Here is a 19558-nt window from a genome sequence, read left to right as displayed (position 1 = left end):
AAAAGCGTTGGGTTGTATGCTTCAACTGGGCGAATTCTGTGCTATGTGAATATATCTCAATAAAGTCGTTATTAAAAATAGAAAAGGAGGATATTCAGGCAAAGTGAGTTACTGGTTCAAGAGGGGACCTCACTCCCTATGACGGAGGAAGCACCGTTCCCACCCCTTTGCACACTGTGCCGGCCTGCAGGGAGGGACAGCCAGGGACTTCCCTAGGTGGGACATGCGGTGCGGGCTACGAGAGAAAAGCGGGTGACTGCTCAGCTGACGCCGAGCCTCCCCTCTCTGCAGATACTGACCAAACAGCCAGGCAGCAAAGAGTAAACAGACAACCAAGACCAATCCCTGGGGAAGTGGAACCTATTCATTGTGAAATTTGGGGGGGAAAAGAATTTTCTCAGCTTAGGTAGAACAGTCAAAATCTAGAGGAAATCAGTGGACAGAATCAGCTATGCCAAAATAAAAATAATCAGATTATCCAGGCAAAAGTGAAAGGCAAACATGACCAGAGAAAAGATTTTGTAGCAAACATGACAGGCTGACATTTTTGTCACAGGAAAATTCCACATAAATCGTTAACAATAAAATTTTATGACTCTAATAGATAAATAAAGGATATGGAAACATAAAAGAGAAAATACAACTGGTAAAGACCATCTGGGAAAGTGCCTGAGCTTTTCAGTAATTGTATTTTGGGACCTAAAATGCAATTTTAAAGGGATGTGAAATGGGGAAAAAATACAAATTGGAAGAGATGGAAATTCCAAGGCAAAACCCTGCTTCCCCAAGTCACTCACATTTTTATAAACCATTTTATCTGGAAAAAGCTCCCCACCCCCAGGGCAGCTGCAGGCACAGGGCAGTGCGGGCCCACTTGCGCTGCACTGCTTCAGAAATGACTTGGGCAATGGTGGAATGGGAAGGCGCGGTGAGATCGGCCCGGTCGGTGTGAGCGCACAGGTATACAGCAATCTTCCAGAAACCTGTCTGACCAGATGCCCCTAACCTGGTATTTACACCCCTGTGATATCATCCAAAGGGAAAAAAAATTAAATATAGTAAAAGATTTCTTAAAAATATGTTTCTTTGCAGCGCTGCATGTCATACTAGGAAGAAGTTGAATACTTCCCCACGCCTGCAGGATGGGTGATTAGTAAACCACTGTATCTACTCAGTGGAATATTCTGTAACTAATAAAAAATGCCTATAAGGAAAATGCTGATATACAATTTAGTGAAAAAAAGGTTATATCTATACAGTGGTAAACAATAAGACAAACTGTACAAATAAACCTGGGAGGAAATACATCACAATAGTTGGTACTTATCTCTAGAAAATGTGACTAGACAAGATTTGTCTTTTTTCTCCTTTCTACATTTTCTGACTTATGTTTAAAGAGCTATACTCTTGTTATTATGAAAGCTATATTCTTTAAATGTTTTATTTTTATTCTTAAAGTAATGCATAGCAATTGTAAAAACAATTCATAATATAGGAAAATGTGCAAAGTCAAAACTAAATGTTTCCTGACCCGAATCTAATCCTTTCCATTTTTCAGAGTTAATAGAGTGAATATCCTTTCATATTTCCTTCTACATAGAAACATACCTCTTCAAATGCAAAAATGGGATTATCAGCACACCACTTCTGCAACTTTATTGTTTTTTGCTTAATAGTCTGAGATTTCTTTTAAAAATATTTTATTTATTTTTAAAGAAAGGGAGGGAGGGAGAAAAGGAAACATTATGGGTGGTTGCCTCTCACACACCCCCTACTGGGGACCTGGCCAACAACCCAGGCATGTGCCCTGACTGGGAATCGAACTGGTGACCTGTCGTTTGCAGACCAGCACTCAGTCCACTGAGCCACACCAGCCAGGGCGCTACTGGTTCACTATCACAGTGTTGAGGTGGGTATTTTTGTATTTTATGTGTATTTTTGTATTTTGTGTGCACATTTTGACTATATACATAATACACCTTCATATCAAACTATATATATTTTAATGCACAATTATCAGTCAGGTTAAAAAACGTGTCTTCCTATTTTGTGATCCAAGGTTGCTTTATTATTTTTAAAGTTGGTGTGTTATATCTGAAACAAATGTGGCAAAATATTAATATCTGTTCATTCTGGATGATAGATGCATAGATTTCTGTTATAGTCTTTTCTGCAGTTTTAAAAAATGTTTAAATCTTTCAATATTAAAAATGTAAAGCAATTAAAAGAAGGGGTGGAAAATTACATGCAGTCACTCACTGTGAAAACAGTGAAGCCTCGTTAAATAGAAACAGCGCCGGGCCTCGGTTTATTTAATGGAGCCCCGCGGGGCCCCGAGGTCTGCAAACACTTTGAGATGGCGGAGGGACCCCCATTCTTGTCCTGCGTAGTCACTCTGGGCTTGGCACTGTTCTGAGTACATCACTCGCATCATTTAATTTGAATTTTTTTTAAATGTGAGATGGAAAACAAAAACAAAACTAAAATCTGATGACTTACAACTCATATATGCTTGTTAGATTTACAAGATAAAACACACTGGAAATGCTGAAGTTAGCAAAGTAGGAAAAAAAACCCAATTATAAAAAATTCTCAGGAGGGCCTAGCCCCATTCTGACATGCAGGCGAGGCAATGCATTACCGTGGACAGACACCTAATCGAATGTTGAACTGAAGGCAGAGAGAGGGCTGTGACCGGGGTGAAAGCCTCCACTGGATCGTCCGAGCCAGAGCGTGGCAGCCTCGCCTTTCATTTCCACCCCATTTGCAGGTAACCTAGTCCTGCTGATCTAGCTCCAATGTTTTCATGCTCTTTGCCCCTTTTCATCTGATGCTCAGGCCTAAAAATCTTAAACACATTTTTTGATGTTGATATTTTAACCAGATAATATATTCACATGGTTCAAAAGCCAAAAGGTATAATAAGGAGGTATATAAGGAAATACCTCCTTCCAAACTCTTCTGACCCACCCATTTGTCCTCCCAAAAGCAACTTCTGTGTGCAGTTTTTTGTACCTCCTTTCAGCGATGTCTATGCATAGGTAAAAACATGAATAGAGCTACTTTTAACTTGAACGGGAGTAGACATTTCACAGAGGTCTATGCTTTGGTTTTTTTCTATTAATGATACATCTTGGAGATTATTTCACATCGGTACATAAAGCACCCCCATGCTTTCCTTTTTGACAGCTACATAGTATTCCGTTGTAGAAATGAACCATTCATTTACTTGTTTCCTATTTGTTTCACTCTCACAAACAAGGCTGTACAATGAATAACCTTTAAACCTCCATTTTTCCACGTGGTGAGCATGCCTGCAGGAGAAAGTCCCAGAAGAATTGCTGGGTATGTGCATTTGCCTTTCAATAGATATTTCCCAGATTGCCTCCTAGTAGGTTGTACCAATGTGTCACCCCTGCCAACAACAGACATATTCCCCCAGCCTTGCCAATGCCGCGTCTTAGCACATTTTTGGCCCCACCAATTTGATGGGTGGTAATGGCCTTGTATGTGAGTGAGTGAGCAAGCATGGAAGAAAAGGCACATAAAAGGATGCAAACGCTCTCCACAGGGGCTCACGTTGCTCCATCCTGTGAATTCTAACAGGTGTGAACACTGAATCCTAGGAATGCAGTCAAGGTGCAGGTCAAGCACACCGCCCACAAGATCGTCAGGCAGGACTGCGTCACATGAGTTGCCCTGAGCAGAGCAGGGCTGCTTTCCTCCGTCACTGGGGGACCTCCCACCCCCACAAGGCTGGAAGCTCCCAGAGGGAAGGGACCAGGCCTTTCTTGTTCACTGCTGCTGCCCTTCCTGGGCCTGGACCAGAACCCGGCATTCAGCAGGCACTCAGAAAATATCTGTGGAATTGGAGGTGCTCTCTCAGGACAGCGAGCAAACAAGAAGGGCAGAGTGCATGGGGGATGGGAGGCAGGATCCCAGGATACACTGGTCATCGAGGCTGTTGAGTGTGAAGCGGGTGTTGGAGAAGCGGGCAAAGCCGTCCCGGTACAGCCAGGCCCGCAGGGGGACGTACTGTGTCAGAATGGGAACGGGGGCGGGGGAGAGAAAAATGGAAAAAAAAATAAGTGCACACACTTCCACACCTCCTGGCCTTTGCTCCTGCTCTTCCCTCCACCTGGCACGCCTTGCCTTCTTTCCCACATCACTCTTCAAGAGTCTGCTCAAACATCAGCCTCCTTTGATTCTACTCCCTCTTTCCCAGGGGCCAGGGTGGAGGTAAGAGGTAGAAGAAGACAAAATTAAGGGACTTTTCTGCTCACTCCCACTTGTGAGTGCCCCACTTCAGGGTGTGTGCACAGTACCCACTAGACACTGGGTGAGCCTATCTCCTTGTGCCCAGCACCATGAAGGTTTAAATGTTTGTTGAATGAATGAATGGGTAGAGGGAGTATAGCAAATCCCTGGTTAAGAGACTAGGTTCTGGGGCTAGGCTGCCTGCATTCTATTCCCAGCTCTCACTTAGCAGTTGTGTGACCTTGGGCAAGTCACTCAATTCCTCTGTTTCCTCATCTGTAAAATGAATAATAGAACCTACCTCCCTGGTTATTCAAGGACTGAAGGAGATAAAACCTGCTAAATACCAGGGCCTGGGACTTAGTAGTTGTTCAGTAAATGTTAGCTGTTTGCCACAGATGACAGAATGGATGGAAAAGGACACGTGAAGGGCAAACCCAGACACTGGGGTGCCTAAGATGGTAAAAGATCTGTTCATGTCCCCCCATCCACCCTCGGATGTCCCTCTGGGCTCTCCCAGGTGGGCAAAGTCAGACAAGCTCACAATTACCCTCAGATTGGCTTCTGCCCCCAACCCTGAGTCCAGCTGCCCCTACCCACCACTGGAGGAGGGCACCTGTTTTAGTTACTTACTGACATCACCAGCACGTACACACGCAGGTCAAACTTGCGGCCTGTGAGGCAAGGAAACACGCAATTCACGTAGCAGATATTGATTGCTTGGCACCGCGCTAGGTCTGGGGGATACGGCAGCGGATTCACAGACATGAATCCCAACACACCACACGAGGTACGAGGTGCCCTCCCAGTCCAGAGGGGGCACAGGGCCTTCAGGTGGAAGGAAAGGCGGGATCAGAGGCCCAGATGGGGCGAAGAGCTTGGTCCAAGAGCAGAGTAGAAGGTGATGAGGCCAGTAGTGGCCAGATCGTGTGCAATTTTTAGATTTTGCTCCACCAACCATGGGAAGTGGCTGAAGGGTATCCAATGCCTCTGGCTGCTGTGTTGGAGAGGACCAACGGGGACCAGAGCAGCAGTGGGCACCAGTGAGGGGGCCAGCACAGGAGGAGAGGACAGGGATGGAGGTGGCCACACAGATTCAAGAGCTGGGAGCTTGGTCAAGAACCGGATGTGGGAGGGGAAGAGAGGGACACACCCAGGACAGTCCCTGATGTCAGGCTGAGCAACAAGGGGGTGGTGGGTTTGTGTCCCCAGATGGGGAGGCTGGGGAATGAGCCAGAGGGTGGGGGGAGGACAAGGGCTGGATTCTAGGCACTGGGGTTTGAGTTGCCGGAAGATGCCCAGGAGATGCCCAGGAGGGATGTCACGGGCTGTGGGACATCAGGATTTGGGATGTGGGGGGCAAGGCCTTGATAGAAAGCTGGGAGTCACTGGGTGACATTTAAAACCACAGGGAGATTGGGGTCACTGGGAGAGGGAGGGGAAGAAGGAGACCCAAGGGCTGCTCCCGGAGAAGGACATCACTCAGCGAGGTGAGAGGGGCGAGTGCATTAACAGTGATGCCGCGTCCAGCGCCTGGCCCCTCTCAGATGACGAGACCCTCTGGAATTACACCCCTTCTCCACACGGACTGACATGCCTGCAGGTTAGACCCCGTGTGGGAAAAACAGATGCGCAGACACCCTGGGGAAATGTGTGAAGGCTTCACAGGAAGGGACCGGATTGTGTGAATAGGGATGAAAACCATTGGGTTGTATACTTTGACTGGATGGATTATGTGGTATATGAGTGTATCTCAATGAAGCTGTTATTAAAAAACAGAAAAAGAGGATGTTCGGGCAAAGTGAAATAAATCACCCAAGGTCACACAGCTAGTAAGTGTCAAGGTCAGGATTTGAACCCAGGCAATCTGGCTCCAGGGACCCTGCGCCCATTGACAGACCCGCAAACAGAGCTTCTCTGCCAGCCCACCTCGGGCCCAGGCCCTTGCTGTTCCCTCTCCCTCCAGACTTACCCACAGGTGACTCCTAGGTGTCATTCAGGTTTCAGCTCACCTATCGTCTCCTCAGAGAGGCCCTCCCTCCCTCTCTCCCATCATCCAGCTTGATTTACTTCATAACACTCTGTGGAACTATCTTATTTATTTGTTTCTAGTTTATTGCTGTCTGTTCACCTGGGGTCTCCACTCTGTGAGAGCAGGTGGACAGCCAGCGCCCAGGACAGTGGCTGGTTGCGAGTGGCTCTTTATAAACATCCGTAGGACAAACGCATGAACTAGTTGGCTGGTGAAGCAAGGCGGGAACTACAGTGAGCCGAGGAGGGAGCGGGAAGGGCACGCCGGGCAGCGGGAGAGCGCAGGCGGACCTCCAGCTCTGCACCCGTCACGCCGGTGCAGGCCACGTCCACAGCAGGCTGCTCGTCAGTGTTTGCTGACTGACTACTGGGCTGCCCGGTGGAAGAGCAGTGAGCAGAGACAGGCAGCTCACTCACCTCCTATCAGATAGGGGTTTTCGATGTAACGCTGAGCCACATAGTTCTCCACGGGGATTTCTTCTTTCTGGTCATCCGAACTTCTTGCGTCCTAGTTGTAGTAATAATAATTGTTAACGTTTATGGAGCACATCCTGAGCACAAGGCGTTGTGTTAGGCAATCTACTTGGGGTATATCACTTGATCCTTAAACCAGCCCTATGAGGGAAGTACCACTATCCCTGTTTTACAGACGAGAAACTGAAGCACAGAGGGGGGGGGGTGATTTGCCCGAGGTGGCACAGCTGGTCAGTAGCACAGCTGGGAAGCGGACCGATGCGGACTGGGTCTAGAGCCTGGGCATTTAACCCAATAGGGCGGCCCCTGGCCACATGGCTACACACACTTAAATTGAAGATGCAACGCTAAGTAAAAGAAGCCAGACATGAAAGGACAAATAGGGTGTGACTCCACTTAAGGGAGGCACTGAGACAGTCACGTTCACAGAGACGGAAGGTGGGCTGGTGGCTTCCGCCAGCTGGAGGGCGGGGGACAGTGAGCAGCGTTTAACCCACACAGAGTGTCCGTGGGGAAGATGAAAAGGTTCTGAGGACGGCGTGTGGTGACGGTCACACAACACTGTAAAGGTGATCTGTGTCACAAATTTGTTCACTTAAATATGGTCAAAGTGGTAAATATTATGTGTATGTTACAGTGACAAAAAGGAAATAAATTTTAAAATCCAGTCCTTCCGTCACACTAGCCGCATTTCAATGGCTCAGTGTCAACACAGGCCAGTGGTCACCATACTGGAACGCACAGGCACACACCAAGTCCTCCACTGCGGAAAGTTCCGCTGCTCAGGGCTCCCAGCACCCCACATGGGCCCGCAGGGACTTGCCTCTCCCTTCTGCACCTGCTAATTCTCTGCTGGCCAGCCCGGCTCGGGAAGACAGCGAGGACCTCACATATGCACAGCACCTCGCCGTCTGCCAAGCCCTTGCCCCGCCCCCACACTGTTGCCATCAGAGGAACTTGGTGAGGAAACCAAGGCCCAAAGGCCAGTCTCACACACTCGGTGAGGTCACCTAACAGACCGGTGGCAGGGGGGCACCGAAACCCAGGGCTTCTGCCCCAAGCGTGGGATTTTTGACATCCTCCCATCCCAAGCTCTTTCAAGACAGTGGCAGCCAGGCCTTCTCTTCTTGGGACCCAGGATGCCCCCACATATACTCACGTGGCTGCCAGAAGGATTGGCAGCGCCCCGGGCTTGCTGGGCCTCCAAGCTGGTGAGCTTCTTCCCAGCAGTGCCCTGGCCGTTTCGTGGAAGGAATCGGGTCACACAGTAGAAATTAATTTAGTGAGGAAATTAATTAACTGAGCGCCGGCTGGGGGCCTGCTAGTGCAGTAGGTGCTGGCTGTGCAGCAGTTTGGTTGTCCTGTTTCTCTCACCCACCCTGCACCATTATCATCCGTAAGGTTCAGAGTGCTTCAGCAATTTTCCCAAGACCACACAGCTTCTGAGTGGTAGAAGCAGGATTGGAACTAGGATTTCTACTGCACTGTGTCTTCGGATATGATGGGAGCAGGAGGAGGAAGGGTTCAGGTTCAGTCTAGGACTTAGGTTCAGTCTAGGACTTAGTGGAAGTTAGCTAAACTCTCCCCTGACAGGTGAGTAAGAGGTCCAGGTAAAGAATGCAATGTTTTCAGTTAACGCATTGCATTCTCAGCAGGTGCTATTAATAGCCCTCATTTACTTGGGCACAGAGAGGTGAAGTAACTTGCCCAAGGTTACACAGCTATTAAGTGGCAAGGTCAGGATTTGAACCCAGGCAATCTGTTCCAGATATCTAGAACACATGGGCAGACTTATACGTAGAACTTCTCTGCCAGCCCTCCAAGCTTTCAGGGAGGGAAAGAGGGGCCCTTCCTCCCAGTGAGGGCAGAGAATTTAGGGAGGAAGGGGGACAGACAAGCTTACCTTCCTCCAGTCCATGATGTCCTTCAGTCTCCGGAAGAGGAAGATGCCCTTCCCCTGGGACCTGGCTACCTGGGTGGTGGTGGCAGATGCAGAAAGGTCAGCATCCAGCTCTCTGTGGTTGCTCGTTCACCCCCATGCCTGGGGCTGCCCCCAGCATTTCTGTCTCCAACTCCCTCATGGGCCCCCAGCTACCCCCAAAGGAAAGGCCCAGCCCGGCCCTGAAGAGGCCAGAAGGGAGAAGGTGCTAAGCCTGGCAGGAGGGAGAGAGAAACAGAGAGAAAACTGAGGACCAACTTAGCTCACAAAGGCATCAACTGCATGAATAATACAAAAGAACAGACAATTAAAAAACCATTTCTAACAGTCCTGGGAACATATCATCCAATTCTTTTTTTGGAAATCAATTTGCCTTCCTAATTAGGTTTTCCTTCAGCTAATACCGAAATCAGTCTGCCTGTGCTGAATGCCAGCATGGATAATTCATAGCTTCGCAGAGTCGAGAGGCTAGGAGAATCTTTCATATCACGCAGAGCAGTCGGCAGCAAAAACATTACTTCTTCCTGTGATGTCTTCTACCATGGTCACCTGCCAGGCCTTGCACCTCCACAGTGCCAGGGAGCATCCAGACACAGACCATTTGCTGCAGAATAGCTCTATTAAGCAGTCATCCAAAAGGTACACAGTCAGTGTCTACTGTGTGCTAGGTGTCATGCCACACCAGTAACCCAGACCCCAGGGAGTTTTCACAGCCTGTAATGAGCTAAAGTTTCCTGCTTGGGTTTGGCCTCGAGGGCTTCCAATATAAATCTGATTCCTGGGTTCTTCAGTCATTTGCAGCCACTGAGCAGGCCCCCTGGGGTCATTTTTTTTTCCCCTCCAGCATAAAGGCACCCAGCAAGTGCGAACTCTCATTTCTCTCTGGTGTCCTCTGAGCCACCTGTCCTCTGGCCAGCTGGTCACTGTGGGGCCAATGCAGGGGTGGGCAGAGTTGTCAGGTGTGGCCATACAGGCTGTCTGATGCATGAAGGGCTCCGGGTTGTGGGGGCAGCAGGAGCTGAAACCCAGCCTCGCTCTGCCCGCTGTGCTGTGCACCCTGGTTCAGGGGTGTGTGTGCCCAATGATGGGGGGGGGCACTCCCGAAAGACTGTGGAGCACTGTGGTAGCTCAGGGGAAGCCACACACACAGCTGTTTTGGCAAGCAGCTAATAATCAGTGTGCATCAAGGGCTCCCAAGAGTTCACAGCCATGCAAGATTTGAATTCACTTCACAAAAGAGGGCTACTCAATGTAAACAGTAAAAAGGCACTCAACTTCATTCGTCTTCAGAAAAATGCAACTGAAAACTCCGATGCGATACCACTCCGCAGTCCCTGGCTAACGTGGAAGACAGGCCGTCTCAGTGCCGGCGGGGATGTGGGGAAACGGAAACTCTCACAGGTGCAGATGGGGTGTGCACTGCTCGGAGACTCGGGCAGCACCCACCAAAGCTGGACACAGGCACCCCCATGACCCAGCAGTTTCTCTTCTAGGTGCCTACATGTGCACATGGGCGCCCCCAAATATGTACAGGAACATGCACCCAGGCATCCCGAACATGTACAGGAACGTCCATGGCAGCACGATTCATAAAAGCTCCAACCTCAGAACTCCCAAATGGATAAATATTAACTTAATAGACTAGTAAACAGCAATGATGAATAACAGTTTAAACTTAACCACATCCGTATGGATGAATGTCATGAACATGATGTTGAAGGAGGGAAACCAGACACAATGCAGCCATACTACATGATTCTGATTATATATAAAGTATGAAAGCAGACAAACGATTCTACATTCCAAGGGACTTTGGGTATAGTGAGCGGAAGAGGCGCTGAGGGGAGCAGCTGAGGGGCTGGTAATTTTCTGCTTATGATCTGGGTGCTGGTTAGTGTCAGTGTGTTCACTTCATGAAAATTTATCAAGCTGTACCCCTGAAAGGTAGACATGTTTTATTAAACTTCAGTTAAAAAGGTTTTTTAAGACTCATAATTTCTGATCTAGGAACCTCGCTCCCACCATTGGCTGCCTTCCCTGTAGCCATTCCCCTTCCTCTTCTTGGCTGGCAAACCCGCCTCTCACCACGAAGCTGGAAAGACCAAATAGCTACTTTCCCAGCCTCCCTTGCAGCTAGTGGAAACCATGTGACCTGTTTTGGTCAGTGAGACCTAAGGAGACGTCTGCTTGGGGCTTTGGGGCTTCTGGGAAAGATTTTCCTCCTTTTAAAAATACTGGGTTTGACAAGGAAGAGGGAAAGGAGGAGGAGGAAGAAAAAGGTTGAGAGAGAGAGAGCACGAAATGTGTGTGGAGGGAGAAAGGGAGGGAGGGAGGAGAAAGAAAGAAAATGCTTGGCTTCTTTCCTCCTTTCCTCGAATTCCAGTCTGAGGAGGTGATGCCTGCGACTGTGGCAGCCACTTCACACGGATGAGGTGACGAGTCTGGTGACACAAAGCCGACACACTGAGGGTGCAGAGCGAGCGAAGGAACCTGGCTTTTAGTGGCATTGTTGAGCACACCCCAAACCCAGAACTTCCCAGTTTAGCTTTCTGGTTATCTGACATGATGAAATGTCTTTAGTGCAAAGCACTGTTAGTAACCAATCTCCTAAGGGAACTATCCTAAAGAGTGGAAGAGAAACTCGCTGCCCAGTGATATGTCAGGGTAGTTAAGACTGGCAATCACCCAATATCTTGCTCCAACAGCCTACAGTTTCCGAAAAGAACCGCAACAATATTTCCAGCCCCTGTGTTTTTCTAGGACCTTGCTACCCCCACCCTCTGTCAACAGGTAAAGTCGTTGCCCCCACTCCTTGAATCTGGGTAAGCCTTTAAAGAATGTATCAATTATGTATGACACAAGCAACACTGTGTGGCTTCCAGTGCCAGGTCATAAAAAGCAATACAGCATCCGCACAGCTCTCTTTGGGGAGGGGGGCCCGGGAACCCAGCCACCACGCTGTGAGAAAGCCCAGGTCCCAGGGAGAGGCCCACGTGGCAGGCAACTGCGTCTCCAGGCCCCAAGCCTGGTTGAGCTCCCAGCCAACAGCCAGCCCCACCTTCAGCCAGCTTGGCACAGCAAAGCCTGCAGCCCTCAGAGGAGCCGCCCCACTAGATGCTGGAGCAGCCACGAGCCTTCGCTGTCGGGTGCTGCCCAACTGGAGGCTCATGCACTAAATGAGACAGGACTGTGGATTCGAAGCCCTGGGCTCGGGCTGTAGCAGCAGGAGCAGAGCACCAACTAGGAAAATGGTCCATAACGAGAGAAACACCAGCAGCTGATACTTCTCAGGTGTTTCCTATGTGCCGGGCTCTGGGACTTACACACAGGACCTCACTAAAGCTTCAAAAACAAGACCCTATGTGTGGCATCACACGGTTCCCATTTTGCAGCCAAGGAAACCAAGGAACAGAGAGGCCGAGCACTCTGTTCAAGGTTACCCAGCCAGTAGGAGATAAATACAGGCTAACCAAATCTGCACTTCACCAGGCTGGTGCTCATGCACCCTCCAGGGCCAGGGAGCGCGCGAAACAAAATGACAAACATAGTGCCACTTGTGGGAGTGACAGTCTTGCTTGACAATTTGCGAGGAAATGATTTTTATATTATTTTTATAAGAAGAGATGGTATGGATTGGAAAACAATACCTGGGTTATTAGAACGAACCTCACCTTGATGCTGCGCTAGCTGTGGCCACTCACAGCCCTCCACCCCCCTGCCACGCCCGGGTGCCATTCCCTGTGTGACATTCACTGTGTAGCATTTATCTGGCGTGGCAGATGTGGCTGGTGGCCTCCCCAGCAGCCCCCCCTTCCCCTACCCGTAGAACCTCGTGGGGATGACCTCCTCTGGGGCCCTCTCCTCTGAGGAGGTCTGAGCCCTCGCAGTGGTCCCACGCTCCTGCCATTGGTTTGGGCCCAGGCCAGCAGGATGCAAGGGACTTCTGGACAGTTTGTGTCTTCTTCAAAAGGGACACAGACTAGGGTGTTCCTTTGTCATGTGGCAGGGGAAGCTGCGAGGAGGTGAGGCTGGAGCTGTGGCGGCCCGGCTGTGCCTACGTGGAGCAGCCAGCCCGCTGAGTCTGACACTGAGGACGAGGATGTTCAGGTGCCCTGTTAACAGCTCCTGGCGTCGGCCTCCCATCGCTAAAGGAGACTCCCTGGGATGTGTAAACTCAAACAAGAAAGAAATCTTCATCTTTATTGTCATTAACCCCTAGTCAGATTGTCGAGTTTCCTTTTACCATGAGTGCAGGCCACAAGTCATAGCAATATTGGCCATGCCTGGGACTCTGCTCTCAAAATAAATCAAAGTTATTATTACATATTGCATTATAATTGCTGCAGATGTCTCAAATGTTGTCTGTGATCATGATGACTTTGAAATCATGGTAACTATTGGGCCTGCTGTTAGATTCTCTTTAATTGCTCTTGAAAAGCACATATTAGTTAGTACAGCTAAAGGACGTTTTAATAGTCCACGTGGCGCCGTCAGCACGCACTCACAGGCCTGTAATTAGCTACAGGGCAGTGACTGACTGAGAGGCCCGGCTGCTGCTCCTAACGCCCTCCCTGTGCTGGCCAGGCCTCGCTCAGGCCCCAGCCTACAGCTGAGGACTGTGGGACACGAAGGCCGGCCAGTCCTGGGAGACCGGACTCCTCTGATAGCAGCGTGGGTCTGCTGCCTGCCCTCCGCCTTGCTGAACTTCCCTGGGCTGCATGGCAGGCCAGGAGGTTCCCCCAACCTTCCTTCCTCCACCACGGTCTGACCGCTCTCAGCCTCCCCGAACCCCTCCCCTGTTCTCTCACAGGCAAAGCTCTGGCATGTTGGATCTTAGGCTGGCATGTTTCTCAGGGGACCCAGACAGTCTGATAACTGTCTTTGGTGTCGTTGCTTTCTTTTGTAATCAAATGCCCTTTATCATATGCTCTTATAGTCACTCTCCTGTGCCAGGGTCCCCACATTTCACCAGATGCTGAAGAGGCCTGGGGCATGAGGAAGTTCCAAACCCCTGCGCCCTTATTTGACCTACTGTTCGTTGGGTTCTCCATTATTTGCTGCCCAAAGCACCCCAGCTCTTAGAAGCCAGCAGTGAAAAAGTGTGAGGAGTTCTGATTGGGGTAAACTCGTAAAACGGAATGCAAAAATGTGGTTCTTCCTGTCCTGCCACTTGGAAAAAGGCCCCCAAAGCCAAGAACAATCCAGGTTGCCCAGGTTCTTGACCCCAAGTGAGGTATTAACCAGCTCTGCAGACCCCGAGAGACTGGCAGACAGGCCTGGGCCCTGACAGCCCGGCACCTGCCTCCCAGCTGCACCAGGGAGGCTGCAGGAGCAAGCACGGGCCCAGCACCCGGGTCTTGCCCACCTCCCTGTCAACTCAGAGGGCCTGAGCTGGTGGGAGGGGAGACTGCGTAGATGGAAATAAAGTTTGGATGTGTGCACTTAAACTCCAGACTGGGTTTGTTTTTATATTCCCTAGGAGTGACAGCCAAGCTCTAGCCCACACCGAGTCTACTGAACCAGACACTGTGGGAGTGGAGCGCTTTAATAAGCTCTCCAGAAAATTCTGATGCACTCTCAAGGTCGAGAATGACTTCAGTAGAGCCTCATAACTCCAAGTGTTGCGCAGGGGCCAGCAGCAGGGGCACACTCATCAATTCCACCTCACAGAGGAGGAAATAGACCGAGAGGGGCTCAGTGACCTGCGTAGGGCCATACATAAGTGGCAGACACTGTCAGGACCCAGGCCGGTCTGACTGGTAGCACCCGCTCTCCGCACCCTACATGGAGGACAGGCTGCCTTAGCCACTCAGAAGGGAGAGCAAGGGCGGGCGAGTGTGTGTGCACGCACACAGAGCCAAGATTCCCCCTCTTAATTACAGCTGTGGAGGCCGGGGGCTGGGAAAGGAATCAGCTTAATGTGCGATTGCTCGTTCCCAATTAGCACAAATTATCATTTGTCTGAGCGGATAATGCCTGCTGGGAGCTGGAATCCGCAGGTGGGTTGCTGTGTTCTGCTTAAGCCCTGCCACTCCATCTCCTGGGCCCTCTGCTCTGTGTCTCTGGGAAGGGATGCCAGCCTTCCCGCAGACCTCGCCAGGGGAGGACCAGGGGGCCTGGGTAAATCCTGGCTCAGCCTTTGCTCCATGAGTGTTTGTGGAAAGCTTGAATAAATATGTCTTGGGCTCCTCCTCTTTACAGTGTGGGGTGGGGGGGGGGTAGGACCTCCTTCCAAGGACTGTGAGGCCTGGCAGTGCGGGTGCAGCACTTCTCCTAACCTGCCTCGGTTTCCCTTCCGGGCAGGAAGAAAGGCAGGGGTCTGAGGAGGCCCTGGATTCCATGCCCTGGTGCCTTGAGAGTCACTTGTTTACCTGCTAAACTCTTATTGTGCACCTGCTGTGTACTAGTATTCACAGCTGCTGGGTCCACCCCTCGGGGGAGGCGTCTAAGGCTGAATCACCAGGCAGGGTCCTGTCTCAAGACGCGCCCTGAAGCATCCCTGCTCTGGCCCCCGGAGCCCCCTCCCCACCTCACAGCACGGGCACTCACAGGTTTCATGATCCAGGTGATTCCTGGGTTTTTGCGAAACTCCTCCACAAACAGGTGGTACTCGCATGGCAGCTCGAAGGTTTTGGGGAAGAAGTCGCACTTGGCTGCCTCCAGCTTTCCTGCCTCGCGCTCCAGCTGTTTCCGGAACCGCTTCAGGTTCTTCACCATGTAGTTCTTCCGGGTCAGCTGGGCCAAAGGACGGACCGCAGGCGGTCAGCGCACAGCCCGGTGCCCCGCTCCTCCTCCCAACCCCACCCATCCCCACCGCCCCCACACCCTCCGTTCCTCTGGCCCACAAACTAACAATAACAGTAAGAGTGATTTTGACTAACTAAGAGTAACTTTAGCCAGCTGTTCTATAATTCTCCCTACTTTACAGGTGAGGGAACTAAGGCTCACAAAAGTTAAGTCAGTTCCCAAGAGCTAACCAGCTAACGGGAGGCATAGCCAGGCTTCGACCCAGGTCTGTCTGACTCTGAAGTTCACATTTGAAATACTGGGTGGCACTAATCTGTTAAAATTTCCCACCACTGGCTTCTCCATTCTCATCTTTGTGGTCTGGTTCCTCCTGGACCTCCCCCTCCTGTCTCCAGACTCCAAACTGCTCAACTCCTCTCTACCCTGAGGTCCTCATAAGTGCCCAAGCGTCCAGCTCCGCTGGCCCTTGCACTCCATGCCAGCCTGACCCTCGCACCTCTAGTGCTGAAATGCCCACCAGCCCATGCCCTCAAACCCCACCCCAAGACGACCTGTTCCTCGGGTCTAAGGTCCTTACTCCTTCTCCCTAGTTAACTCACTGTACAGCTAGCATACATATTCCCCAGCTGGCACGTATCCCAAAATCCCTTACACGTTTCATTCCCATCCTTGTAAGCCCAGACTAGCCCCTGCTCACCGCCACACCCAGGAACCTGAGGGGACTGTCTCAGTCCCCTCAGCCTAGCCAGCTCACCTCGTAGTGGTTTCGGAAGTGACTGATCCGCACGTGTTCATCCATGTAGGTGTGGTCGAAGTTCTCCCGGAGCCAGGTGATATCGCACCAGTAAAAGTCCCACTCCCCTTCGCTGGGGGTGGGGTAGGACAAAGGTCATGACCAGAGGACCTCAGCAATGCTGGGGGCTGGGGCCCGGGGAGGTACAACTGAGGGACAAGCAGCAGTGCGTCTAGTAGAGGTCTCAGAGAGGTGGCCGTGGGCCGCCACTGACCACAACCTGCTTTGTTAGTCTAGAATGAAAACTAGAGAATTATAGCTACAAAAATCCAGGCTGGTGGCCTCCAGTGAGCCCAGATACCTCCTGGCACCTATTGGCTGGGCTGAGGAGTAGCCACCACGTCAGATGGGGCACGCCCTCCAAGTCACGGCCCCAGCAGTCCTTATAGCCCAGGATGCCAGCCAATCTCACCTGATCATGTTACCTGCCTGGGTCTTGGAAGCATCTTGGGGTCGCCACCAGCCAGCTCACATTACCGAGCAGTGGAATTGGGTAGCTTTTGCAAGCCCTTCCCAGTTCCAAAGGCCCTCCTCTTACTGAATCCTCAGCGCAACAGCCCTGGAGGTGACTAGGGTCACACCTGGAGCCCTCAGACAAGGGTGGCTTGCTCCCCCAAGACAGAGCAGCAGCAGGATTCACACCCAGCCCGCCTGACTCCAAATGCTGACCTCATTCTTCGCCAACATGCCAGGGAAAGGGACAGAGACAGACTCATCTATGGAATCGGACACCAGAGCTGGGGTGGAGGTGCTTGAAAAAGATGTGAAATAAAATAATGCCACCATGACTGCTTCTAATTTTTTAAAGTAAAATGTTAGGTACGACTGGAGTCCCCTGGATATTCCTCCCTGATTCTATCTTCTCTCCTGTCCCAAAGGAAGCCATTAGCCTAAATTTGGTGTATCGTTTCTATGAGTATTTTTACAGATTTACTATGTACATATGTGTGTATTTGGACATAGTACATGGCATCGTGTGGCATGTTTTTAAACTTTCTAATAGCTAATACTTACTGACAGACACCGTTCTCAATACTTTAGAAATATTAACTCATAGACCCTCACGGCCATCCAAAGTGTTAAATTCTATTATTAAACCCATTTTACAGATGAGGAAACTGAGGCACGGGTACATGAAGAAACTCACCCAAGTTCATACAGCTAGTAAGTTGCTGAACAGGATTTGAACTCAGGCCATCAGGCTCCTGAGTCCAAGCTCTGTGGTTGGCACCAGTCCTGACTATTTCCTTTTACAACCTGCCTTTCCATCAACTTTTTGTTTTGGCCAAATGAATAAATAATAGATGAATGAATAAATAATGCATTGTTCATTCACTCAACCAGCACAGATGAGTGGAGGTTGTCTTGCTGTCAGAGACAGTGTTGGGGGCATGGGTGCAGAAGGAGCCAACGTCCGGGCCAGGTGATGCATATATACCACAGTGAAGGTTAACAACAAGCAAGGAAATGGATAAATGACTCTACAGTGAGGGACTGTGAAATGTGCTGTGAGTAATCCAGCGGGAGGCCATGAGGCAGGGTAGCTGAGGGACCTATGTTGTGGGGAGATCACCATGTGTAGGTGATATTTTGACTGAGGACTGAAGATAAGGAGGAACAGCCAGGTCAAGAGCAGTGGGGAGAGAATTCTAAGAGAGGGAAGGGCAGGAAGTGAGGCCCTGGGATGGAAAAGGGCATGTTCAAGGGCATGAAGAAAGGCATGACTGGAGGGAGGGAGGTCAGGGATGATGCTGAAAAGTGAGATAGGGCCCAACTCGGAAGGGCCTTGTAGACCATGGTGCAGATTTCGGAGTCTTTTCTAATTCTGAAAGTCCATTCATTTGTACACCATCCTCAGGACTATCACAGTCAAGTTGCTCTTCAATCACCCAGGAAGACATTGAACTGCTCGAGAAGGGCAGCAGGGATTCAGGTCCCTTCTACCTTCCCCTTCTGCCGTCCTTAATGTGATGTCCTCCTGCTCATCACTTCCAGACTGCAAGATGGGCGCTGCAGTTCCAGGCGTCATGCCAGCTTTCTTGGTGGCAAGCAAGGGAAGGGACAGCTCTGGTCATATCTGTTCCACACTCTGACCTGACAGGCTGACAGTCTGAACTGAGGCCTCATTCTATCTGGAGATCCCAGGCCCCAGGTTAGGTCTGAAAGGGTGGGGCCACACATTCATAGAGTTGTGTCTGGTGTAATGGCCCTGGCCTCTGGCCCTTCCTGATTTGAGGACCCTTGAGGAAATTTAGGATCAGTTATAAAGAAACCTGCTTCATGGACTCCCACACCATCTGTACCAGACAAACCCTCAGACCCTCTTCCACCTTTACTATGAAGCAAGGCTGAGGAGGGACAGGGAACAGCCTGAGGTCACACGGGAGCCCCTTCCTATCCCCTGGCACCTCCCATGTGCCAGTCACTTCACTCTCTAATTCATCCCCCAACCCCTCCTGTATTCTCTATCACACCAGGCAATGGGGACCACCGATTCATCCACTGGCTCATTTGTTCCTTCAGTCATTGAGAGGAAAAGGGCAGAAATGAGCCTGGGTTTTTGCAGAAAGGCGAGGTACAAATCCTAGCACAAGCCCTTACAAGCAGAGTGACCTCAGACATGACATTTTTTACTCTTTTGTGTCCTGTTTTCTCATCAGTGAAATAGGGGTAATAATAGCACCCATGTAAGAGGTTTGCTGGATAATTCGAAGAGGTTGTGCATGTGAAGTGCTAAAGAGTGTCTAGCAGGCTTAGTGATTGTTGTTGAGCACCAGGACAGGGCAGCTGGTTGCCCCTACCCCTAACACCCATCCTCCTCTTTCTCTATAGTAGAAATCCTAACATTTACCTAGAAAAATCCCAGCATTTACCTATCTACATTTTCCTGATTCCCTTGCAGCTAGGTATGGCCACATGGCTAAGTTCTGGCCATTGAAATGGGACTCCTGGGTTGTGTTCTTTAAGGGCAGGGCATGCCTTTTCTTGCCTCTTTCCTACCTACTGCTCTTGGGATGTGGATGTAAGGCTGGAGCTTCACCTCAGACCATGGAGGACAAGGGCCTCACTCAAGGAACAGCAGGGTATAAAGAGGGAAGCACATGGATCCCACACTTCCATACCATCTCTAAACATCCTACATCTGGACTTCAGTGATAGAGGTAAGTAAACTTCTAGTGCATCAAAATCTCTTTTACTTTGGGTCTCTGCTACCTGCATCCAAACCTTAACCCTGGTAACTAATATTAGCACCTATTATGCATCAGGCATTGTAAGCTTATGCATCACAGTATCCTCAGGGCTCAGCACAGAAGGAA

At 50.2% G+C, this 19558-nt stretch overlaps 1 protein-coding gene across 1 annotated transcript in view; it reads right to left on the bottom strand.

Annotated features, from left to right (window-relative positions):
* Positions 1–19558, bottom strand: part of TTLL9 (tubulin tyrosine ligase like 9) — a 36626-nt gene that overhangs the window by 10614 nt on the left and 6454 nt on the right. The window contains exons 4-10 of the mRNA XM_037143195.2: positions 16203–16314; positions 15251–15436; positions 8666–8734; positions 7922–7996; positions 6706–6796; positions 4891–4931; positions 3948–4035 (exon numbers count right to left, since the gene is read on the bottom strand). Of these exons, the coding sequence (XP_036999090.2) occupies positions 3948–4035; positions 4891–4931; positions 6706–6796; positions 7922–7996; positions 8666–8734; positions 15251–15436; positions 16203–16314 (662 nt within the window). The remainder of the gene's footprint in view (positions 1–3947; positions 4036–4890; positions 4932–6705; positions 6797–7921; positions 7997–8665; positions 8735–15250; positions 15437–16202; positions 16315–19558) is intronic.

This window comes from Artibeus jamaicensis, unplaced genomic scaffold (genome assembly GCF_021234435.1).
Source record: "Artibeus jamaicensis isolate MK-2021 breed Jamaican fruit bat unplaced genomic scaffold, CSHL_Jam_final contig_685, whole genome shotgun sequence".
Taxonomy (NCBI): domain Eukaryota; kingdom Metazoa; phylum Chordata; class Mammalia; order Chiroptera; family Phyllostomidae; genus Artibeus; species Artibeus jamaicensis.
This window is presented reverse-complemented; position numbering and strand designations above follow the sequence as displayed.